The 26,185-nt window shown below is 37.9% G+C and overlaps 2 protein-coding genes across 3 annotated transcripts in view; both read right to left on the reverse strand.

Moving 5' to 3' along the window:
• Positions 1–400, reverse strand: part of TFG (TRK-fused gene) — a 35,631-nt gene extending 35,231 nt beyond the window's left edge. For both annotated transcript variants that reach the window (XM_023508063.1, XM_003801788.2), the window contains exon 1: positions 86–400. The gene's annotated coding sequence lies outside the window, so the exon portion shown is untranslated. The remainder of the gene's footprint in view (positions 1–85) is intronic.
• A 10,871-nt stretch (positions 401–11,271) lies between these two features.
• ADGRG7 (adhesion G protein-coupled receptor G7) overlaps positions 11,272–26,185 on the reverse strand; it is a 28,341-nt gene continuing 13,427 nt past the window's right edge. Inside the window, exons 7-10 of the mRNA XM_023508066.1 lie at positions 25,543–25,711; positions 21,661–21,816; positions 18,875–19,031; positions 11,272–12,099 (exon numbers count right to left, since the gene is read on the reverse strand). Of these exons, the coding sequence (XP_023363834.1) occupies positions 11,845–12,099; positions 18,875–19,031; positions 21,661–21,816; positions 25,543–25,711 (737 nt within the window). The 3' untranslated portion in view covers positions 11,272–11,844. The remainder of the gene's footprint in view (positions 12,100–18,874; positions 19,032–21,660; positions 21,817–25,542; positions 25,712–26,185) is intronic.

The following is a 26,185-nucleotide window of genomic DNA, read 5'->3' on the forward strand; positions in this document are numbered from 1 at the left end:
CCGGCCGTGCGCGACCCCCTCAGCGCTTCCTAGTCTCCGGCCTTCTCAGACACAGCGGCCGCGCCCCCGTCTCTAGCGGTCGTACCGGCTCTCCAAGGCCGCCGCCGCCCCTCTGCGGGTCTCCTCGGATCAGGCCGGTGCAAGGCCGCCGCTGCCTGGCTCTGGGACGTCGCGAGGAGGCTGCGGTCACGGCCCGCTCTGTTACCCTAAGCGGTCGCCGAACCTCGCTCACAGGCTCGCGCTGGCCCGGGCCAATCGCACAGACCCAACAAGCCTAGCGAGAGCTGGGGCCCAGTACGTGGCAGGCGGGGGAAGAAGAGAGGCGGGAGCAAGGAAAAAAAAAAAACCTTGCGTCCCGCCTCACTGCGACCGAGCCAACACAGGACGCAAGCGCAGAGACGCAGGGCGCGGGGCGGACTCGCACTGGGTTGCGCGGCCGCCTAATCCCTGCTTTCTCACTGGATGCCCCGGTGTAGGAAGTGCGAGCTGAACCGGTGTACGCGTGCGCGGGGCGGGGCCAGGACAGCCGGTTTTCCTGAAAGTGTGTATTTCCAGTCTCTCGCCCGTGGGCGGGGCGTGGTGTGCGGTGCTAGACGTTTTGGGGAGCTAGTTGTGTCCAACTTTGGGGGAGCGGCTTGTGTCCAAGTTTAAGTGGTTTATGTTGTAGTTTTGTGACCGTTGTAGTTGCGCTAGTCACATCTCGGAAAAACTCCGCTTTCCTTTTACAAAGCCATTCATTCATTAGGTTCAGTTTCCTACGCTTTGCTAAGCACGGGGCAAATGAATCCGTGGAAATAAATCAGTTTGTAAGCACTTAGTTACCAAGTCAACAAGAAAGACAGCGTTTGTGAGATAGGACGAATCTGTAACTGCATAAAGGGAAAAGACTCGGAAATTAAGGCTAAAGACTCCAGAAGTGCTTTTTTTGGAGGATCCCTCCCTTCTCCATTACCTGCTCAGATCGGAATACTGTATGAGCGAATGAGAATTTATAGCCAAAGAGCAGGGTTTAGTCAGTGGATGAAAAACTACTGAGAGGAAACATTAAGGATAAGGGGGATTCTGGCCAAACTGAGCCAACAAGACTAGCTGAAGAAAGGCCTGAGTGATCAGACGTCGCCCAGAGGATGGTGGAGGATAAGGACCCTCATCGAATACGGAGAGTGGAAGATTCATACTAAACTTGGTGGGGTCATTTGTTAAAACTAAATTTTGCAAGAAGGTGGACCTAGCAGAAGGTTCAGGAGCCTGACTTAAGTTTGGCCAACCAAAGAATCTTTGTCACTTTTTAGGTGGAGACTAAACAAATAGGGAAAGCATTTTGACCCTACCTGGTCCCCAGTCATTCATCGAAGTAAACCTGAAGTAAAGTAAATTAAAAGTTTTTAGGGAGACAGTTCTTTTTTTTTTTTTAACATAAATAGTGTGATCTTTTTTAGTTATAAGTCTCTGAAAATTTCCTTTGAGAGTGAAATATGAGAGTTTGGAATGCTATTTGCCTCTCTAATTTGTATTTTCCAACAGTTGTATTGCCCCTTGAGTAAATTTTTGCAGGGTTTGGAGAGCAAAGGACTGCAGAAGTTATGAAGAAAAGTTCCTTATCTTTCTCCAGAGAATATGGTTCACTGCCTGTTATTAAAAACTGAGTAATACAAATTGAAGGAAACGCACTGCTGTTTAATGATGGTATTCTGATGTCTTTGAAATGGTTTTGGGTTGGGTAGAACCAGACGCATAGGGGCAGAGGTAAACTATTGCCTAAAGGAAGTGAATATACCAGTGTTAATGTTCTTAAAAAGAGGTCAGACCCTGAGGCCAGATATAAGGATGTGGAGCCCTAACCTGGATTTTGGTGAATTTCTTGTCTCTAGACCCCCAGTGAGGGGGAACCCAAGAGTACTGCCACTTAGAAGAAATAAAATGGGGCCTCCAGCAGTCAGCTGCAGGCTAGGAAGAGAGGCACTCATAGGCTTGCCGGTGGAGGGCCGGGGCTCCTGGACTCTGAAAGCAACTTGAAGTTCTTTATGTTGTAATTCCCTCATGCTTAACTCCCATACAATCAGTAAAGTCTTGTTTTGTGTTAAAACTTGTTCCCAGCTACCACAGATTGTGGTGATTCCTCAAGCTGGAAGGCCAACACCTCTGTACTTAAGTTCCTCATACATATAGGCCTCAGAGGCATAACCAGAATTGAACCATTTACCTTCCTTACCAAGAACATAATGTGTAGACACTAATTTTAATTACTGCTGCCTTTTGTGAACTCAAAACAGGATTAGTTATCCTGTGATTATTATTTACTAAGCACTTATGGTCACTCTTACTGGGAATAAACATCAAACATGCCATTAGGAAGATTGTTATAAGTATTGTATAAGTAATCACACCTTTAAAATGCTACTAACTAGAAAACATCTTACCCTCTTTGGTGTCTGGAGTTTAGAAAGGTACTAAACCAGAGTAAATTGAAATTCATGCTCACCTGGACTTCTGTCCTACATCCAAGTACATTTGAATGAAAACTGACAGTAGTCTTGAATTGGAAATTATCACTTAATGGTAGTGCAGAATATGGAAATTGGGAATATTTGAAGGAAGGAGCAGCAGTGTAAGCAAATACCTTTGACACAGCCGGTCGCAAGGGTTGATATGAGGCTCTGCAGTTTAAAGTTTATTTTCCACGATTCATCTGAAGAAGGGTTAAGAGTTACACTGTGGTTTTAAGAGAAGTAGTCAACGCACTTGCATATCATCTGCTCTTTCTCCCCAAAGGTTTGTGTGGCTAAAACTCTGAAAAAAGGAGAAAATCCTAAGAATGAAAATAGAGAATTTCCAAGCTGGATGGAAAAGAATTATTCAATAAAAAGCTTTTGGAGACAAAAGCTGTGAGTCCTGTAAGCAAGTTAGATAAAATCTGTTTCATTGTGTTCTTCTTTAGCAGTTAGTATAAAAATAATTTTCAAATTATTTTGAAAATTTCAGTGATCTCATCTACCCTCAGGGGAACCAAAGAAAGGATGTGCCTACCTCATTGGGTAAAAAATTTCAAAGTCATGTACTTCCCTGCGAATCACCTCTGTTGTGGGAGCAGTCAACTAAATAAGAGAACTCCAAATAGAAGAGAAATCATGACCCCTCAAACAGGGGTCAGCTTGTCCCCTCAGCCTCACCTCCTCTGGCCAAACTTAAAGATCTGCTTGTGTGAACAAAGAAAGCTGCTGCCGGATGCAGAGATAATGGAAAAGGAGAAAGGAATGATAGTCTTCCTGCGCACCTTTGAGGAAGTGATTCTTAAGACCAGCTAAACAAACTACTTCAACCTGTTCTACCAGCTGCACAGCCATTAAGACCCTAAAACTGGACCAGGAACAGTAGCTCACACCTGTAATCCTAGCACTTTGGGAAGCCAAGGCAGGTGGATTGCCTGAGTTCACAGGCAATCGGTTCGAGACCAGCCTGAGCCAAAGCAAGACCTCATTTGTAAAAAATAGCCGGATGTTGTGGTGGACACCCCCTAATCCCAGCTAGTTGGGAGGCTAAGGCAAGACAATTGTTTGTGCCCAGGAGTTTGAGGTTGCTGTGAGCTATGATGCCATAGCACTCTACTTTGTCTACCAAGGGAAACAAAGTGAGGCTCTGTCTCAAAAAAAAAAAAAAAAAACCCTAAAATGTTTTTGTCTTACCCATGGTGCTCTCTGTCCAAGCTTTCTTTAGAGAAATTGCTCCTGAAGGCAGTTCTCCTAGGTGTCCTTTAATGGGTATTGAATAAAAGAATGAAAACTAAGTTTTCTGCCACTTTGTAGGGCAAGCCTCTAGAAAAAGGAAGCAGCTATGTGGTGAGTTCCTGACTGCTAGCAGTGTAAGAGTTTATCTGAGTAATTTGAAATCACTCACTTTTCCTCATTTATGTCCCCTGGGGATAGTGCTAAATCACCTCTGTGCTAAGTTACCTGTCAGGAGTTTAGGTGGAAAGGAATGCTATTGAGGGCCAAATTGTGCCCTGCCCCCCCCAAATTGATATGTTGAATTCCCAACCCCCAGTCCATCATCAGAATGTGACTTATTTAGAGATAAGGCCTCTAACAGATTTGATTAAGTTACAATGAATATGTTAGGGTGAGTCATAACTCAATATGACTGTCATAAGAAGAGAAGAATAGACACAGAGAAATCAGGAATGAGTGCACAGAGAGGAGAGACGGGGGCGGGGGGGGGCTACAAGAGGGCAGCCATCTACAATCCTGGGACGGAGCCTCCAGGAGACATTATGGCCTTGGGCTTCCAGCCTCCACAACAATGAGAAAGTCAATGTGTGGTATTTAAGCCACCAGTCTGGCATGTTATCCTGGCAGCCCTAGTAGAGTAACACAAATGCAAGGAGCTATCACAACTTTTCATTTACTCAAGAGTGGCTTTATGTAGGTCATTTAAGAAAGCTAGTTGCCAGACTGTCAAAATCATGCCTGTCAGAGATTAAAATCAAATTCCAGGTACTTGGAAGCACTCACATCTCTAATATTTATAGCAATAATTCTGTGTTTAGTTCCTCCATATAAAAGCATAATTAAATAGGGTATTCTCACAAAGCTGTGGCAATAAAGACTCGCTCATAATGAAACACACAAAGTAAAACCACACAGAAATGCCATTTTTCACATATTTGTTTAATAAAAAAGTTTCATAACACTTGAAAAATGTTTTTGCCTTACCCGTGGTGCTCTCCATCCATGGTGGGGCAAATAAACATTTATACTTCATTGTGGGGCATAAATTGACACAAACTATTTAAAGGATGGCATAGTTGTATATCCACCAACACCAAAAAGGCCTGTGACTGAACAATTTCATTTCTAATGTACCAGAGAAACTCTCGCACATGAGAACATAATGTTTAATGTTTTGTTTCCAAGTAAAAAGACTATAGAGCCATTAAAAGAAACACATGCATTCAGTTAGATCTCAAAAACGTTTTGTTGAGTTGCAAAAACCAAGTTTTAGAAAGTTATGTTCTATGCAGAAAAGAGCTAACACAGCAGCCTAGGATTGCTGGTCACAGAAAGACCTGCTTACAAGTTTGACCCTTGACTGGTATCTGGGAAACTGGATTTCAGGAGCCTTCTTACCATTCTTTGATAAGAATTGTGCACTGTGTCAAAACTGTACAAACAATGTGGTTTATGTTTTCTAGGAGTCTGGAATTTTGGTGTATGCCAAACAATTGTTGCCTGTGTAACCACCTCCCCTACCAAAAAACCCCTGTTGACTGAAGCTCCAGTGAGTTTTCCTGGCAGCCAATATTAGACACATTGTCACAGTTTATTGCTGGAGGAATGAAGTGCATCCTGCCTGATCCCTCTGGAAGAGAAGCTTGCCCTAGTTTCTTCTGCACTTCTCCCCATATGAGTTTTCCCTTCGTTTGCTTTGCTTTATGAGTTATCCTTTTGTAATAAATCACAGTTAAGAATATGGCTCTGTGCTCAGTCTTTTGAATGTTCCTAGTAAATAATCAAATCAGGGGGTGATCCAGAGACCAGTTCCATAAAAGACAATTTTTCCACAGATGGGGGATTGGGAGGTGGCAACCTAGATCCCTCCATGCAGTTTATAGTAGGGTCCATATTTCTATTAGAATCCAATGCCCCTGCTCATCTGATAAGAGGTGGCACTCAGACAGTGACACAAGGGATGGGAAGCAGCTATGAAACCAGATGAAGCTTCAATTGCTGGCCTCCACTCACCTCTCAATGTGTAGCTTGTCACAGGCCATGGACATATATTGGTCCATGGGTAGGAAGCTGGGGACCACAGGTATTAGGGAACACTGACCAAAATAGTTATATCATTTATATAAGGGAAAAAAGTACACAAATTAGACTATGAGTTTCAATGGGTGTATAATTTTGTTTACACATATTTCTCAGAACTAAAGAGATATACACAAAGTTTTTAATAGTGGTTAACTCTGGGGAGAAGAAGGGCCTACATTTGGTAGTAAGGGTCAAAGGGGACTTTAGATCTATCTGGAAGATTCTAACTTGTTGTTTTGTTTGATTTTAAGGGAAATATATTCATGTATTACTTAGGTAGGAAAACTATTTTAAGTTAATTTAAAAATAATTTCAGCCTAAAGTTAAAGTCACAAAATTTTAGAGATGGCAGGAGATTTAGAGTTCACCTAGTCTTGCCAGTTCCTTTGCAGGGATAGGGCCTCAGGGCCACAGGCCCAGACAGGCAAATGTCTTTCCCCACATCAAATAACTTATAGTTGAGACTACAACTCTTAGAGTCCAGAATGCTTCCCTACTCTGCTATTGCCCAGTGAGTATGGGGCCAGAAAAATATTTTGCTATTACTGCAAAGGTCCAACAAGTCTCAATTGCTATATCCTGATTTCATAGTAGCATATATCAAAGTTCAGCAAATTATAAAGGTCGTACTTCCACGTGTACCAAACTCCACTGGAATAAAAATACAGATAAGAATTGAACTATAGTTCTATGGGAAATAATTAATAAGACATATCAGCCTTAGATCACTCTCCTTTGCTTTATTTTTTCCTTCTTTTCTGTTAAAATAAAGGGCTAATGTATTCAACATGAAATTTTTCAGAAATATCAATGGCTTATAAAGAAGATTTATAACTTATTTTCACTTTCTGAACTAATTCACAAACCAAACTTTATAAAAATTGACTCCAAACTTGCATATATTGTTGTTGGCAGTATAAAACGCTATAATTGCTTTGAAAAACTGTTTGGCAGTTTCTTATAAAGTATAAAAATACATTTACTTAATGACTCAACAATTTGACTAGATATTTCAAGAGAGAATAAATCACAAGTCTACCCAAAGACTTGTATGGAAATGTTCATAGCAATTTTATTCATAATAGTCAAAACTGAAAACAACCAAATGCCCATAAACTTGTACATTCCTAACTAAATTGTGGTATATGCAAACAACTGGACACTACTCAGCAATAAAAAGAAACTAACCCCGATATATAGAACAATACATGGTGTATATGAATCTTGAAAACATCCTGAGTGAGATAAACCAGACTAAAGTGGACACACTGTATGATTCCACCCATATAATGTTCTGGAATAGGCAGAACTAACATCTGGTAATAGAAAACAGATCAGTGGTTGCCTGGGGCTGAGAACAAAGGAAGGTTAATGGGGGAAAGCCCCCAAAGACATGTTATGGGGCAATGGAAATGTTCACAATCTTGTTTGGGGCACTGTTTGAAAGGTGTAAATATTTGTTAAAACTCATCTAATTGTACCCTAAAAATGAGATTTTATTGTATGTGAATTATACATCAATAAAGTTAATTTAAAATAAGAAAAAAAGGCAAGCCTCTCTCAAACAAAAGTAAAACTCTTTATAGCCAAAAGTAAAAAAAAAAACCAATATAATATAGAAGAATTAAAAAAAACAAACTGCTCTTCAGTGGAATGTGTTAAATTTGTGTCTTTATGTATATATAGTATTGTGTAAATTTGAAGTGACATTGATTACACATACCTTTTTATGCATTTAGCAAAGTGACAGGTATGGATGTGATCATGCTGAGTTTTCAAATGTAGTAAGATACCACCATGGTGTTATTCAAAACAGTTTGCCCTGGCTCGGCGCCTGTAGCTCAATGGCTAGAGTGCCAGCTCCATACACTGGAGCTGGAGGGTTCTAACCCACCCCGGAACTGTCAAACAATAATGACAACTACAACCAAAAAATAGCTGGGTATTGTGGCAGGCTCCTGTAGTCCCAGCTACTTGGGAAGCTGAAACAAGAGAATCACTTAAGCCCAAGAGTTTGAGGTTGCCGTAAGCTGTGACGCCACAACACTGCCAAGGGCAACAAAAACGGTTTGCCTTCTGATTTGGTAATATACCCAAATGAACATTGATTATCAAAGAAACTTAATGCCAATTTCACATATTGTTACAGTAACTATTTTTTTTGCAAAGACGTTGTTTAATTGCTGAGAGATAAGTGACTTGTGTGATGTTTTCCTATTCACACTGTGTGGTAGGAAGCTTATGGTCTAATGTATGGCACACTTCTAATGAAAATATAAGACTATGTTTCTTGGAGAATATTCTCATCCTTGGCTTCATACTTTTTGCTCCTATCCTTCTTTTCCCTTCCTCCTTTACTTAATCAGTTCTTCAGCTCCTTTTGTCATTTTTTTCAAGAACACATTATATATGTATAAGTAACAGGTCTAAATAAAGTGATGGAGATGATGCATATGTAACATTACTTTGAACCTCTATGAGTTTTGGTAGAGTTTTTTTTTTTTTTTTTTTTTTTGCTAAATAATAATTGCCAATAAAACTTCTCTTCTCCAAGATTTGTTGTTTTCTTTTTAAGAAGAGGTAAGTGGTCACATTAAGGGGGTTCCACAGAGCCAGAGAGCTTCAATGGTTGACAAACTGGTATAATTCAGTTGTCACTGTTGGCCCAAGTTTCCTAAATATTTACAAAGGATACCAAGGTCTTCTGATTGAGGCAATGATAAGCTGATAGTAATGAACTTGAGAATGGTCTCCTTTTGTTGGTGACAGGGAAAAAAAGAGGGAAGTTAAACTTCAAGATGGGAAAGGTAAGAAAAAAAACAAGCCTGACTCTGACAATTGAACAATGAACTCTGAACTGTCTATAAAGAACTAAGAAAAAGAAATCCAAAAGTTGGGATGGTTTATTCTCCCCCAAAACTGCACATGTTACCCCAGCCAGAAAATGGCTAACTGGCACTGTTATTATACAATAAATCAGAAGGTCAGAGCTAGCCATATATAATATATTGAAAACCAATTAGTTCTGCAATGCCCTTGGTCTCCCTTTCCTGCTGTTTTCTCTTTTTTAAGTAAATTGCTCTTTCATTTCTCTATTCCTTTTTCTGCTACTCAACTTTTAAGATACCAAATAATTTCTTGCTCTCTCTGTTGACCCCATTCAAACCCTGCTCAGATAAAGGAAGTGATTGATGAGCCTTAAAGTGGTTCTTGACGCAGAGGGTACTTGTATTTTTCAGAGGTTGTACTACAGCCTCAACATTTTATTGTCCATTCTCCACTCCATGACATCCTGTCAATCAAGTCATTTTTTTTTGCCTTCACTTCACCATGAATATGTGACCCAAGCTGGACCAACACTCCCTGAACACAATGCATGTGGGCACATGACCCAAGCAAGATGTGCCAGTTCTGCTCCTGTTTGTCCTCAGGCCCTTTCCTTTCCCTTCCCATGTTGTTCTCTCTATCACTGAGCCCCAAGGGCTCTTGGCTCAGCTGGCTTCTGACTGGCCACAGCCAAGGGAGACTGATGGGAAGCTGCAGGGAAGGAGGAAGGAGGGGCAAGCTTCTTTTCCACTCTCTATTTCTGGCTAAGGCAGGCTGCCTCCCTCTGCCTGCAGCTCCCACCTAGACCTTGGTTCCAGAATTCTTCCTACTTGATGTCTCTGCCCTAAGAGAGGTTTCAACTTTCTCCTTTTGCTGATCTCTAGGTTTTTGCTGCATTCTCCATCTTGTCTCTGAGCTTTTAAAGCACCATAAAACCAACTGCTTGCTTTAAATTTCCTCTATCTTATGTACTTGATGTAATTTCTGTTTTCCTGCAGGAACAATAACTAGAATTAGAGTCAATCTATGAGATTTGATTTGTGGATACTAACAAAAAGTGATCCCTTCCTATTAGATCATAAGGCTAAAAGACTAGAGATGCCAGTCTCCAATTTTCAGCTGCCAAAACCCAGTTTATGAATGACATCAAACATAGAAGCACACAGAGCCAGGAAATAGAGAAAAAGCTTCCTGACACATTCTCAGAACTCCTTGCTCTAACTAGACCTGAAGTTAGCATTATCGTATATTTTCTTCTCCAAACCAGGACAGTAGAAAGTAAAAGGGCTGCCAGTAAAATTTACATAAGGATAGCAGACACAAATTAGGACTGGTCCAAATAAACCAGAACATACAGCGCCCTACCTCAACGCAACTTGGTTTTGTACCAGTTAATTGAGACACTGTTTTCTACCACCAACTACCATACTAAAATATTTCTGGAGCTGACCAGAGCAAAAGGTTTAAAGAAATTATTTCCTGGCTCAGCGCCTATAGTACAGTGGTTACGGCACTGGCCACGTGCACCAAGGCTGTTGGGTTTGAACCCAGTCCAGGCCAGCTAAACGACAATGACAACCACAACAACAACAACAAAAATATCCAAGCATTGTGGTGGGCACCTGTAGTCCTAGCTACTTGGGAGGCTGAGGCAAGAGAATCGCTTAAACCTAAGAGTTTGAGGTTGCTGTGAGGTGTGATATGGCACTCTGTCTAGAGTAACATAGTGAGACTCTGATTCAAAAAGAAACTATTTCCTAGTGGTAGGATTTCAAGGTAGATAGTAGCACATCCATGTCTGAAAATCCCTGTATCAGTCTCCACAATTGCATGTGGAGCGTTCATGTTTACGAAACAACTATTTCAGGAACATTATACAGAATTTTAGTTGCTATCCCCCCAGAATGCTAGAAAAAAGTGCAAAGAAATCCACTGTAATCACCAAGAGAAACACACGCTCTTACCATCAGGCTAAATATAGGGCTTTTTGATGATTTGTTGTCGTTGTTGTTTGTTTTTAAGGACCTAATAAGGAAGGAGTGGGTTTTTTTTAACATTTAAAGCAGCCCTTACTCAGGTTTATTTTCATCTGCATACTAATTTTGTGTCAACCACATCTTGTAATTTTCCCTGTGTCCAGCCTCTATTGTAGGTTCAGCACTATGGCACCACTAAGAACTGCTTTTTTTCTTGATTCTCTTCCCTTGACATAGACTGTTCTGTAAGGCCTCACACTATAGATTATGTAGTCTCTGGTTGACTTGCCTCCGAATCCAACAGCCATTTACAACCTTTCTATAAAAACACATCCTTTCAGGAGTGGTAGGAAGGGTGTGCCAAGCCCACATGACATTGGTTAACCTCTTAGTTCATAGCAGCTGCCTCACTGAGGCAGAACAGAAAGCAGCAGTTGAAAGACTTTCAATCTCCTAAATCCAGTGGAATGCTCCCCACATGGATGAAGGTTATTATTGGGAAGACAGAATTTAGGTGTCTAAAATTCCATGAGCACAGTTATATCTTTTAAATGCCATAAAAAATGATTGTGACAAACTTCATTTTTTTGTGTGTCCTGGTTCGCTTCATCAATAAAAAAGCAGATACAAGAACTGGAAAGAAATATCCATTTAATAGCCAATAACATGTCTTGTGCCCATTTCTTACAGAGCAAATTACTCTGATATCAAAACATGCTTTAAAAATAAGAAAAAAACAGAAATAAAATGCCTTTCCAGAGGTTAAGCTGGTACCAAATTCTTCACTGGAAATAAAAACACAAGCACATACAAACTTTAAAACATTCAGAGATCAAAAGTAGGATACCTACAAGCAAATCCCTACACACTGTCCATTGGGAGTCATTTTGGTCTAGAAGGTAAATTTTCCTGCTCATGTCTTCTTGGGATTGTGAAAGAATTGCTATGGGTTCTACATCTTTGTCAAAGTGCATCATAGACTTAACGATATGAGAAACAATGGTAATCTTGAAGGCTCTGTGCAATTTTCCACCTCAGTCAAGTAAGAATCTATTGAATAATACAAAAACTACAAAGTTTCTTATCCCTAATGATATGAACTATAGGTTTTACCTAATTCTTATCCCTGAGCCAAATGTATTGAGGAGGACCTTCTGGGAAGTCTAGGGAATGAAGGAGGGAAACAGATACGATTCAACATGTGTTTAATAAAAAGACCAGAAAAGTTTCACAGCCTAGATCCCTGAATTTTCTTGGTAACTGTAAGTAAGTATCTCTTCCTTAGTAGTTGGCTCCAGCAGCCTAAAGCTTTCTTGCAGGGCTGGGAAGGACTGGAGCATGTTGTACATTCTTACACGCAGCCTCAGCCGAGTCACTGAAGACATTGATGTCATTCTCCCTGCAGATGTGGACAGTGACTTCAACACTTCAGAAGCTCTACTCTGGAAGATTTTTGTTCTAACAGTGTAGAGTAAAAAAATTAGAAATCCCTGCAGACAGAATAAAAGTTTAACATTAGGTAAGTGCTGAGATACAATACTACACATCAAGGGAGAGATGATATTAACCCATCTTTCTTATTGTACACAGCATGTCCCCAGCCTGTTTGCCAGTCAGCAGTCACCATGCACTTTAATCTAAGAGAGTAAGCCACAGTGCTTCCAATAAACAAGGCACTACACGCGACAGAACAGAAGCACATCTAGAAGACAAATTCAGGTCCAGGCTTGCCACTTACACACTGACTATAAAACTTTGCTCATGTCCTAATCTCTATAATCTTTAATTGCCTGAAGGAGGCATATTAACTATGGAACACTTAATTCTTCTTCCAGTTCTAATGTTCTGTGATCCTACATTTCTTGGAGTTCTTGTAACACAACTAGAAAGTTGGTGCACTTAAGAACCAAGAGCAAAAAAAAAATTTTAAAGCCCTCTATTTGCTATTTTTGTGTACTTTACATATGAAGACCAAATATGCATGAGGAATTGAGCCATGAAAGGCTGAGTACTATATTTCTTCATGCTTTAAATAAAAACTGTCATTCACTGAAGTCAGATTGCTATTAGATACTTGCTTTTCATTTAATCTTCATTCTTTCATCCTTCTCATTTAATCCTCACATCCACGCTATTCAATAAACTTTACCATTCCCATGTTGCAGATAAGGAAACTAAGGTTCAGATAAGTTAACTAACTTGCCCCAAATTACTCAACCAATAATCATTAGAGTTTGGAATTGAACTCTTAAGTCCTTGGTTCCAAAACCCCTCTTTTATAATATACAATGCTGTCTATTGCTTACGACTGTAATAAAGGGATACTGCAAAGTGTATCACAGCTTCTAAAATACCTCCGTTAATTAATCATAAATATTCTTTGTGTAAATAACAGATTAACTAGAATCTGTAGCTAAGTTTATAATATTGTACCAATGTCAGTTCCTTAATTTTGACAACGTACTGTGGTTATATAAGATATTAACATCGGGGAAAGCTAGACATAAAATATGTGAGAACTGTACTATTTTTCCAAATTTTTAAATTAAATAATTTCAAAGTTTCTTTTCTTCTGCAAAATCTGGGTTTGGTTTGCTTTCGTTTTGCTAGTTCCTTGAGGTGTGATGTTAGGTTGTTAATTTTGATCTACTTTTTGATATAGGCATTTGACTCTATAAAGTTCCCTCTTCATTTACTGTGTCTTATGGATTTGGGGATGTTCTGTTTTCACTTTCATTTGTTTCAAAAATTTTTAAATTTCCATCTTTATTCTTCTGTGTTGACCTAGTGATCAATTAGGCACATGTTATTTAATTTCTATATATTTTTTGTAGTTTCAGAAGTTCCTTCCTTTTCATATTGATTGCTAGCTGTATTCCACTGTGGTCTCAAAAGATACTTGATATTAGTGTGGTTTTTAATATTTTGTTAAGACTTGGTTTGTGGCCTAAAATGTAGTCTACTTTGGAAAATGTTCCATGTGCTGAGTGAAAACATATATTTTGTAGCTTTGGGTAGAATGTTCTGCAAATGTCCATTAAATTCATTTGGTCTAAATCACTTAAAGTCAAATTTAAGTTCAATCTCTTTCCAGTGACTGGATGTTTTTCTCTTGCTAATTTAAAATTTCTCATTTTCACTTTGACTTTATTCATTCTGATTATGTAATGCCATGGTGAAGTCATTTTGCAATATATTGGTCTGAGGATACTTGGTCCTCCTATATCTGAATGTCTAGCTCTCTTGCTAGTCCTAGGGAATTTTCAATGATTATTTCCTTAAGTGGGTTTTCTAAACTTTTGGATCTCTCTTCTCCCTGAGGAATATCAATAATTCATAAGTTCAGTCACTTTATGGAGTCCCAGACATCTTGAAGGCTTGGTTCAGTCTACTTTATTCTTTTTTCCTATTTTTTTCTGATTGGGTCATTTCAAGAGACCTGTCTTCAAGTCTTCAAGTTCTGAGGTTCTTTCTTCTGCTTGGTCTAGTTTATCTTGAGTATTTTAAATGTGATTTTTATTTCATTCAGTGAATTTTTCAGCTCCAGAATCTGTTTGTTTTTTATTCTTTTAATAATATCTATCTCTTTGATGAATCTGTTCATATCCTGAATTGATTTTTTTATTTCTTTGTATTGGTTTTAAGATTTCTCTTCCATCTCATGAGCTTTTTTAGGAGTAATATTTGGAATTATTTATGTGGCATTATGAGAAATTCTTTTTTCTTATAATTCATTACTAGACAATTATTGTAGTCCTTTGGTGGTATCATATTTTCTTCCTTTTTCATGTTTCCTGTGTCCTTCTGTTGCTATCTACATGTCTGATGTAGCAGTCATCTGGTTTAATTTTCTTAACTTGTTCAAAGGAAAGAATATTTCTCTGGAGGTATATCTATATTGTTGGTTGAATAGGACACTTTGATGTCCATTTTGGGTGCTTATAGTGGTGTGTGACTGATGTATGGTTTTTTAGACAATACACAAGAATACAGGTATCTGTTATTTCCTTAGTCTTTTAGAGAACAGTTATTAGTTGAAACTGTTGTAAAGTTTTTCTGGGGACTTGACCACCCATTGAACTAGTGTTTGGGCCCTAGAAATGGGAGTACTAGGCTGAGTATGCCTGATTTTAGACCTCAGAGCAGCTTATGGTGGTAGTGGTGTTAGTGTGTCCTGGGGGCCAGTTCTTAAGTCTTCAGGTATCTTACTTAGAAGCTAGTAGCTGTAGCAAATGGCTGAGTGTGTGGGCAGGTTATCAGGCCCCTGAGTAGGTGGTGTGATGTGGAGGCAAAAGTAGCAGAGTCACCACTAGGATCTAAGTGGCCCTCCTCAGAGCCACACAGTGGCTACAGATGTCTCTGTTACTCCCCAATATTTAGGCTTTAATAATGGCACCAGACTCAAGCTTCTCTAGGCGCATATGCCTGTGGGATACCTTGTGAGCTCCCTTTGTGGAATAATGTCTCTGTGCATTCTCCAATCTGCTCTCTATGGTAGGCAAGACCTGTATGGGTTAAGATGTTCTCTTATGTCAAGATCAGAAAAGCTCATCTCAGTAAGTGGATCCTTGGGGGCTTCCCTCTTACTATTTCTCCACATTCACGAGCTCTTCCACATCTGAATCAGTTCCCAGTTGAGCAAATTGCCCTCACCTCTTCCTTGCCCACTTTAAGTGCTTCCCATCATTTCTCTGGTAAATTCTAGTTTCAACTCCTGGATTATCTGTTCAAAATGTGAGAATCTTTTTACTATTTTGGTTCCTCTCTGTGGAAGAGGCATATAGGCACATACTACCTGTGTCTGGTCAGCCATCTTGATCCCTTCTCTTCCTCATTATATTTTAAAGTTTTGGCATTCCTCATACACAATACATATAACAAAGTTTAAAAGCCCCAAACTCTTTGAAGTCAAACATGTAAACTAAACATGTTAGTTTACCTTTATCACTATTTTTATGATGATAACAATCAGAAAGTGACCATATTCTTAGTCTAAATGTTTGGCTTTGTAAATTGACTTTCAAATGAAAAAATACATATATAAAACTTCTTTTCAGGTTGTAAGACAAAGTGCAAATGGAAATTTTTAAAAGGTTTATGGTTACATACAATCTTGAGATAAGACTCAAGGAATAAAAACATCTTCAGTCCTATGTAAAATTATGCCATAAAAACAACTTCATGAAAACTTGCTACTACATTTATTAACCCTCTGACATATAACAAGATATGAATAGGGCAGACTCTAAGAAGCCCAGCCAAAGCTAAGCAGACTAAACAGAGATGACAGTTGTCCACTAAAGGGAGACAGAGTTTTCAGTTGTAGTACAGCTAAGTTAATTATCTGCTAAGTCCACTTTTGGTGAGATTATAACACAATGCAGTTGCTACACTGTATTTATAATGTCCAGGAAATAATCAAAAATTACTACACATAATGAATACATGACTTATACTTTAGGAAATAAGATAATCAATAGAAATTGAATAAAACAATCCATATATTAGATATACAGACAAAGATTTAAAATGTCATTATAACATGCTTAAGAATGTGAAGGAAAATGTAATGAATAAAAAATTTAGAAATCTCAGCAGTATTAAAACACATAAAAAATAACAAGATAATTCTTAAACTAAAAATGTATAATATCTGAAATAAAAATCATTAGATACACTTTCCAACATATTGGAGATAATTGAAAAAAAGTTAAATGACCTTGAAATAGATAATCTAGAATGATCTAATATAATAAATAGCAAGAAGAATAAGGAAAATGAGTAGAACCCAAGAACATAGAGAATAATATTAAATGGCCTAACATACATGTAATTGGATTCCCAGAAGGAAAGAAGAAAGAGAATTGTAGCAGAAAAACTATTTGAAAAAATAATGGTGGAAAATAATGATCAGATTTGATGAATGACATTAATTAACATATTCTAGAAGTTTAGCAATCTAAAGCAGAATAAATGTGAAGAAAAATAAACCTAAATACATCATAGTTAAATTACTAAACATCAAAGATAATGAGCAAATTCTGAAAGCAACCAGAGAACACACATTACACACAATAGAACAATACTAAAAATACTAAGAATCTCTCATTAGAAAATGGAGCCAGTTGGTGAAATTAGTTCATGATGCTAACCGGAAGCAAAAAACATCTCTGTCAATCCAAAATTCTATATTCAGTGAAAATATTCTTCAGGAATGAAAACAAAATAAAGATAATTTTAGATAAACTAAAACAGAGAATATAATATAAAACATTCTAAGGGAATATTTCTGTGCTTATGGTAAACTATACCAGACAGAAATTAAGATCTTCAGAAAGTAATGAATACTGGAAATAATAGATTTTTGGCTAAATATAAGCACTCTTTTCCCTTAATTTCTTTAAAATCATAGATCTGTTTAAAGCAAAAATAATAACATTGCATTGTAGGAGTTACAATGTATGCAGACATAATACATAAGAAAACTATAACATAAGAGAAAAGAAGATGGAAAGTAGACTTATGTTGTTATAGATTCTTACATTTTACTGTAAGTGGTAAAATATTAGCTCTATGTTGACTATGAAAAGTTAAGTTTGTATAATGTATTCCTAATTAACTCCCCAAATGATAAGAGGTGTGGCTTAAAAACCGGTATATGAATTTAGATAAAATCCTCATAATATTAAATTTACTTGAAAGTAGGAAAAAAGAAGGAACAGAGGAATAGAAAATAGAATGGCCACTGAAAACAAATAGTAAAATAGTAGGCACAAATTAACCCATGTCAATAAATACTTCAGATCTAAATGAACTAAACCCTCTGATTAAAAGATGAAGATTGTAAGAATGGATAAAAAGGGAAGACTCAGGTATTTGCTATCTACATGATATATACTTTTTTTTTTTGGAGACAAAGTCTCACTTTATCACCTTCAATAGAGTGCTATAGCATCATAGCTTCCAGCAACCTTAAATTCTTGGACTCAAGTGATCCTTTTGCCTCAGTTTTTTCATTTTTAGTAGAGACAGGGTCTCACTTTTGCTCAGGCTGGTCTCAAACTCCTGAGCTCATGTGATCTGCCCATCTCTGCCTCTCAGAGTGCTAGGATTATATGTGTGATCCACTGTGCTCAGCCATGGTACATACTTTAAACACGAGGGCAGAAAAAAATGGATGAAAAAAATACATATCATGCACCAATATAAATGAGAAGAATGAATATCAGATAAAGTAGACTTTCTGACAAAAAGTATTATTGAAGGTAAATATGCCTTGTTTACAATCTAAATGACAAAAAGCATCAATTCATTCAGAAGACCTAACAGTCGTAAATGTATATGCACCTAATAGCAGAACCTCAAAATACATGAAGAAAATATGATAGAATTAATGAAAGAAATACAAAAATTCATAATCAATTGGGAGAGATTTTAGACTTATTTTTCAGCAATTGAGAAAAACAGACAAAAATATTGGCAAGGACAGAATATCTGTAAAACACTAACAATCACCTGGCCCCGGCCAAAAACTGCAAAAAAACCCAAAAAACAAAAAAACAGTAACAATCACTTTGATTCTACTTACAGTTTTAGGACACTACATCCAATAGCTACAGAGTACATATTTTTTTCAAGGGTATATGTTTTGCTCACCAATATAGACCCAATGTTAGGCCATATAACTAGTTTCAGTAAAGTAAAAAGAATTGAAAGAAAAACATTCAGCCAAGTCCACAGAGATCCAACCAGTAACTTCAACACTGTCTAACTACACCATGAACTCCTTCCATGGGAGAAAAGGAAAATAGTTGTTCCCCCAAGCCAGCTTCTTGACAAAATCTCTCCTACTCAGAGAAGAGGGACTCATGTGGCTAAACCCTGCAATTAAATTCTATGAGCTCCAGCCCAGGAAAAAACATAGTAGATAAGTCAGAAAGAGCTTTCCTCCCTCTCCCCACCAAGTATATTAAGGATAGGATCTGTCTAGGCATAGTAATAGGTACCTGTAATACCAGCCACTCGGGAGGCGAAGGTGGAAGAATTTCTTGAGGCTAGAAATTTAAATTTGGTCTAGGCAACATAGTGAGACCCACTTCTTAAAAAAAAAAAAAAAGAGAGAGAGAGAGAGAGAGAGAGAGAGAGATTCCTAAAGGTATCTAAGCAATGACCTTCAGAGAGTTTTAAAGGGAGGCAACTTTGGTCTGGGATGATATCATCCCCTCTACTGTATAGTCTGCTACTTTCAGTGTAATCACATCATACCTGAGTAGTGTTGAAAATGCAGAATATATAGCCGAAGATTGTCCTGATGGTATCATTTTCAATTAGCATCAAGTATCCCAGAACCCAGGTAATTCCAAAAACAATTGCAATAGAAAATGTGCTAATAATCTTCTTTAGGGATGAAGTCTTTTTTGTGCTAGGTTAGAGAAAATAAGCAAGAAGATATGGCTCATTAGGTATTACCTATTAATATCCTTATTACTCTCCCATATAGAATGCATATTCATCTGACCATATTGCTTCCTTAGCAATAGTATGCCTCAGGTGGAAAAACAATGCTAGACTTTATGTCACTTAGGCAAAAATCCAATTTTTAAGCTTTATTTAAAAATATACTACCTACTGGGTGCAACGTACACTATTCAGGTGATGGGTACACTAAAAGCCCAGACTTCACCACTAAGCAATATATACATATAATACAGTTCCATTTGTACCCCCTAAATCTATTGAAATTTTAAAAAATTCATTGATGCCTCTTTAAAAGCTCAGGCAAAGCAATTCTCTTAATACTATTGCAGGCAAATTTCACTAAGAATCAACTTTTTCATTGGAATGGAATTTTAATTTAGTAAGATTACTCCAGACCAGCCAGCAAAGAATTTTTTTTTTTTATTTGGCTTTTGGGATCTTCCTATGCCTTGAGTTGATATGAGAGAGAAAGATTATTTAGATGCAGAGAGATCTTCCCTCTCATGAGAAGTCTTAACCCTGGAATCCGGTCTTGGTCATATGACTTATTTTGACTAGTGAGATATTAGCAAATGTTATAAGCAGAGACTTGAAAGTATTTCCTGGTTAAAGTTTGCCTTTTCTCACTGCTTTTTAGAATCCTCAGAGCATTATGTTAAGAACCCTGGGCTACCTCAATGGAGGATGAAAGACTGGGTAGAACAGAGATGAACTTTTCTAACTGACCAGTTACTAAGATCAACCAACCACCAACTGTCACATGAAAGTGAGTCATGCTACATCATTCATCATCATTATTTGAGTCAGCCCATATCAAACAACTACCCAACCAAGATTCAACTTCATGACAAATAGTAAATATTTGTCCTTCTAAGTGATTTTTAGGGTGATGTGTTATATAGCTAACTAATAAATGAAAAATCATCTGGTAAACAATTAAATTATACCACGCTTTTCCTCATAATTAGGCCAATTTAAGAATCATTGCCTATCCATCAAAATTTAGAAATACAAATTTGTTTGGTGTCTCTGGCTAAAAATGTTAGTGTTTTATATGAGGGAAACATACCTTAATTTGCAATTAACTAACAAGCCTTCGCCAAGGTCTTTCTCCATTGATACTAAAACACAATTTTTAATGTTTATCAGTGATAGTGTTTTCCCCACATTTCTCCTTAATATGAACTATCAATTCATATGAAAAAAAATGGTACTTACACTTGATCTATAGAGCACATATTTAAGATTAAATTCCCAGTAATGACGGTGGCTTCCACTCATCTGTTCATACCAAGTGGATCCCATTGTGAGATTACTATATGCTCATAGACATGCTAGCTTATAGTAAGTCTACTTAATATATGAGCAGAGTCTTGTAAAATTAAATATGAACTATATCCTCGTTAGCACTGTGTTCTAACCAATTTGTGCTAACACATGTGTTTTCATAGTTTATGTTCTTTAGTCTGTCCAAGTGAAAAGCTCTTGTAATATCAGGGATGACAATGAAATGCTTTGGGGGCGTTGGAAAGTTTATAGGAAAAGGAGAAGCAGTCTACATGGGAACTAGCACATCATGGAGACATGCCCCGTCTACAGGGAACGTGAGCTCAGGGTTGCCAGATGTTCCTTTTTTCCAGAGAAGATTCAATTTTTAAGTGAAATTTACAAACTGTTGTATGTTTTCCACTAATTAAAAAAATGTTAAACTCATTGTATAATTTAAGCAATACATGTAAAATATAGCCTATAGGTGATAGTTTATAAAATTAAAAATATAGGTGCCAACATCTCCTCACAACCCTCTCATTTCTTTAATTATTCAAATATGATTTCTTGAATATTTGGAGTCCAGGGGAAAATTTTTTCTTGAAGTCTTTGGATTGAGTTTTCAGTTGGTCTCATATAACGCAAAATGTGTTATGTAATATAGTATACCCACATCGTAATATAGTAATCCCTTGGTATCCAAAGGGATTAGTTCTGGGACCCCGTGGATATCAAAATCAGAGACTGCTCAAGTCCCTTGTATAAAATGACATGATATTTACATATAATCAGTACACATCCTCTCATACACCTTTTTTTTTTTTTTTTGCAATTTTTGGCTGGGGCCAGGTTTGAACCCACTACCTCTGGTATATGGGGCTGGCACCCTACTCCTTTGAGCCATAGGTGCTACCCCTTCTCCTATACTTTAAATCATGTCTGGATCACTTATCACACCTAATACATGTAAATGTTTTATAAATTGTTATGTTCTTTGTGTTATTTTTGTTGTCATTTTGTTATTTTTTCTGCATTTTTTTCTCCCAGGTATTTTTTTTTTTTTAATTTTGAATCTACAGATGTAGAAACCAGGTATGTGGAAGGCTACTTGTACTGATGTTAGAAAATGAAAATTTCTGACACTTTCTGAGTCAGAGTTTAAAAGAAAATTTCTCATGTAAAATATATACCCCTGTGATTGGCTCAGTTTGAAAATTCTTTCAGGAATGATAGATATATTATGGTCCTGTATTTTGTATTGAATGAATCTTACTTGGAAGCTTCCCAGCCATTGGGAATCTTACCTTGTCAGATTCTGATTATTCTTCCATAGCACTTTGACTGTGATTATAATAAATATAACAATGTTGCTGATGAGGATAATGGTTATAGGTATGATGAATGACCACAACGATGGACTTTTTATGAAGTTGCCGCTTTGGGGAATTGCCAGCCAGCAGCTGTGGAGAAAAATGAAATTATTTCAGTAAAGCCAGAAAGGTATACAAACTGATTCTATGTACTATTAACATTTTTGACATTAACTCCACTGAAAAATCTGTTCAAAACATATCCCATTGCATCTTATTCATTTCAGATGACTTCCAAATATTCAACCCACTAGAAAAGTAAAATGAATTGGTTTTGCTATATTCTCTATGAGCCACTTTGCAGAAAGAAAGTGAGATTTTGAGTCAGGCAGTCCTGGGTTTAAAGGTTACTCCCTGTCACTTCTGAAGTGTCTGACTTTAAGCAAGTGACTGTTTTCATTTTTGAATAAGGAGCATAGCCAGATGGTTCAAAACATGAAATTGGTCACACAGGAACAAGACCACCTGCTACATCTATCTCTATCCACTCATTTTCAGACGGTGCTTCTTGTATATCTCTGCAGATTTAAGCTATGTGTACACCAGCGAATGCATTTTTCCCTTGACTTTTAAACAAATGGTAATCTAGATATCTCAGGTTGCAACATATCTTGGAGATCATTCCATATTGGAATATTTTAAAAGTCCCCATTATTCTTTATAGGTATATATATTATTCCATTATTCTGACATATCATAATCTCTTCTGAGGGACATTAAATGTTAAATGTTGATGTTTATAAAGAGTTTGAGAAAGTTGTGTAACCTCATTGTACCTATTTTTTTGTTTGTTTCTTTTTAGTGGTGGTGGTTGTGATGGAGTTTTTTTTCCTCATTTGAGTCAGAATAATAGTAACTACCTCCTGTTGAAGAATTAATTTATTCATTTAATAAGTATGCCTGTGTGCCTGACACTGTTTTAGAGCTGACTCCAAAATCTGAGTGCATGGAAGGGAGAATTACCACTAACTGAGGTGAGGAAGACAAGGAGATGAGTGGATTTCAAAGGAGAGACATGGAGATGTCTGTTAGACGGCTGAGTGGCAGTGGCAGGTGACAGTTTGGGACTTCTCACAAAATAATGTGAGAAGCCCTGGCACATGTTTGTTGTTTAATTAATGCTTGTCTTCTTTGCCCTGGAGGTAAAACATCACTGTTGTACATGGACATGCCAAAGGATTTCTTAATTGTTTTGGATTGGATGTTGTATCACTTAAAGTACTAGAAATCATATTTCTAATCTGAGTGACCCAGGAGGAAACTGAGATGGTGTCCACGTCTATCATGAATTTAAAATGAAAAGCTACGCCTGACTCTAATAGATAGAACAGATCTGTCCCTAAATCAAAAGGTGGTGAGTAAGCAAAGTGTATTGTTGAGACTTCCACCCTCCTTTTACTTTGACCTGTGACTGGAGGACAAAGTCCCTGCTACCTCCCGCCTCCGAACCCCACACTCAGAGGAAACAGGAGGGCCTGAGCTGAGAAGTCGATGAAATCCTGCTGACAGCTACCTTCAAGTCTCTAGAAGCCTGTTTGGAGACTAAGCAAGTGGCCATGAAAAATTTTCAGTGAGAAAAATGCATCCATTTCTTATTCAGACAGCCTTGAGAAACAGAGTTGTAAAGGAAAGAAAAAGAACAGAGGGGGAAACATGAAATTTTAACTCCTTTGGATAAAAGGGGACTTGCAAATTATGGAACAATTAAACAAATACTTATCTATGTGACTCTTGAGCTATTTAAACTTTAGAAAACACAATTTCTGGTAATCACAGTTTGTACTCTGGATGAATGTGTGTGTGTGTGTGTGTAAACACAGGTACAAATGCCTGTAAGACTCTTCAGTTTGCTCACACCAATGGGGGGACCTGCCAGGTGTACACACTGGGGTGCCAATGTCCATCAGGGGTGCACCAGGAGGGGATTTCATTCCCTCTGTCTTTTGTACCACTTGGAGCTAGAAGTAGTCGATTTATTCTTAATAACATCCCCTCTTTTTGTTTTCTTGAGCTGTTAACTCAGATTCTGAGAAGTAGACTATTGAGGAGAGCAATAAACCCTATAGTGAGAAACAATCTTTATAGTTAAGATACAGGATTTCTAAAAACGAGATTGAAGAATCACATGGAGGAAGAGACCGAGCTGACAAGTAGCTATGGACCTGAGGTCTGGAGAGCATCATGGATAGACATGGATGAAGTATTTAACTCAACGGTGAGTTTGGCACGGAACGTCAGAAAAGATAGCTCCAGCATATCAACATACAAATGAAAAATCTTCCTCCCATCCTGATGCATTACAATTTCCCATGGTTGCCTCAACCCTTCAGGAAACTCTGAAACAGTCTATGTGGTGATAGTGCAGAGAATCAGGGGGCACAGCAGTAAAGAGTGTGGCCTGCCCTGCACTCAGCCCATACCTGGGTCCCCCAAAAGACAGCACTACATCAGGGAACTACACCAAAAGTTTCAGGTACAACCCACAGAGCTGGGAGCAGGATCTTGAGAAGCAGCTGCTGGGAGGATAACTCAGGAAAACCAGAAATAACACCTCCTCATTCCTAATAATCCTGAAGAACTGTGACATAATGGCATACACATAGGATGGAAGGTGAGGGGACAGGGGCCGAGAAGAAGGAGGTACTTATGTTACACATCATTTCCTCTCTTCCCAACTTCTCTTAGTGTCTTCTCCAACATCTCACCCTGTACTCAGGAAAGGAGCTGCTCTTGATTATTTATCACTCAGTGTGATAAATTTAAATCAGCTTTTTTCTTCTGAAAGTTTTCATAGGAGTGCATCCAGCCCTGTGCCTGGGTTAGGGTAAGAAATTAATAATGCAGATTAAAGTGAACTACCTCCCCCATGAGATATTTGCATCTTAGATATCTCTAGTAGGGGAGATTAAAATCTTAAAACTCAAAAAGATATTTCATAATATTATAATTAAACAGAGAGAGAATAGTGTCTGGGAGGGTGATATCAAGCCAGGCTGTAAGCCTCCTCACCTATAGTTGGGCATGGTCAGCCCAGGGAAAGATCTGACCCCACAGCTTCTCTTGGGCATCTTTGCCCATCTCTAAGAGTTTTGCTTTCATTTGAGTTGGCTTGGGACTTAATGTGAAATCCAGGAATGAAAATGGTTTGATTTATAAAATGAGAAGGGAAGATAAGCCAAAGGGCCATAGCAGTTTGACAGCAGAAATACAAAGGAAGAGTTAAGTCCCAGATCAGCTCAGCTTTCTTCTCCCTACATAAAAAGCAAACACCTTAGAATCAAGTACTTTGGTTATTACCATTTAGCTATTCACAATGGAGCCACCAGAAGAATTTATTTTGTGTGATAAATCATCACGAAATATTCATTACAATCACATCAACTTAGAATTGGTTCATACGAGCGAGATACAGGGATTGTGCTCTTCAAGTTATTAAATGTTTTCACACTTGCTTGACCCTGTACAGTAACTCCAGGACAGGTATTACTATTATTATTGTTCTCATTTTTCATTTTCCAGATGAGTAAATGAAGATACAAGGTTACCAAAGATCATATTATGTCATGATTTTTAGACTTAGTGAAAGAAGACAAATTTAACCCAAGAAAATCCAGAAGGTCTTACAAAAGGACTTATTACAATGTATAGGAAATTTCCATGATGTCACTACATTTAAATTATGATATGTCCTTTGAGAATTTGAAATACTCACCACTATGACAACTTTAAAATGAAATGCGTATGTACAGTGACACTTGGAGTCAGCATCACTGAATAGTTACAAAGAAATAAATATTTTTACAGATATAAACTCACATTGTTTCTTGCCGGTAGACTAACTCCCATGATACATCATTGCTATTCTGAGCGTAAACAGCTCCCACTGTTACAGCCACTATGATAGCTGGGACTCCTAATGTGATAAAGAAGAACAGAATTAATGACTTATTCAAGACTGGGATTAATTGTAAAAGACCATGAGTAAATTATACATCTGACCCTTTTCAGTTCCTTCCCCTATGGACAATACACTAAATGATCCCACAGAGGTGGGTTGACAGTAAACATAATTTTTCTCTAAGTGTTCTCTTTTCCCTCTTGGTGTTGGCTCTACACATCAATCTTAAACTATTTCTGATTTCTTTGTAAGTCTTATCACAATTGCCTCTTTTTCTTTTTCTTTTTTTCTTTTCTTTATTTTTCTTTTGAGACAGAGCTTTACTTTGTCATTCTTAGAAGAGTGCAGTGGTGTCCTAGCTCACAGTAACCTCAAACTCTTCTTGCCTCAGCCTCCGAAGTAGCTAGGACTATAGGCCCCTGCCACAATGCCTGGCTATTTTTAGAAATGGGGTTTCAATCTTGCTAAGGCTAGTCTTGAACTTGTGAGCTCAGGCATTCCACCCTGCTTGGCTTCCCACAGTCCTGGGATTACTGGCTGTGAGCCACAACGCCTGGCCAA

The sequence above is a fragment of the Otolemur garnettii genome, unplaced genomic scaffold, assembly GCF_000181295.1.
Source record: "Otolemur garnettii isolate 467f Iridium unplaced genomic scaffold, OtoGar3 scaffold00220, whole genome shotgun sequence".
NCBI lineage: Eukaryota > Metazoa > Chordata > Mammalia > Primates > Galagidae > Otolemur > Otolemur garnettii.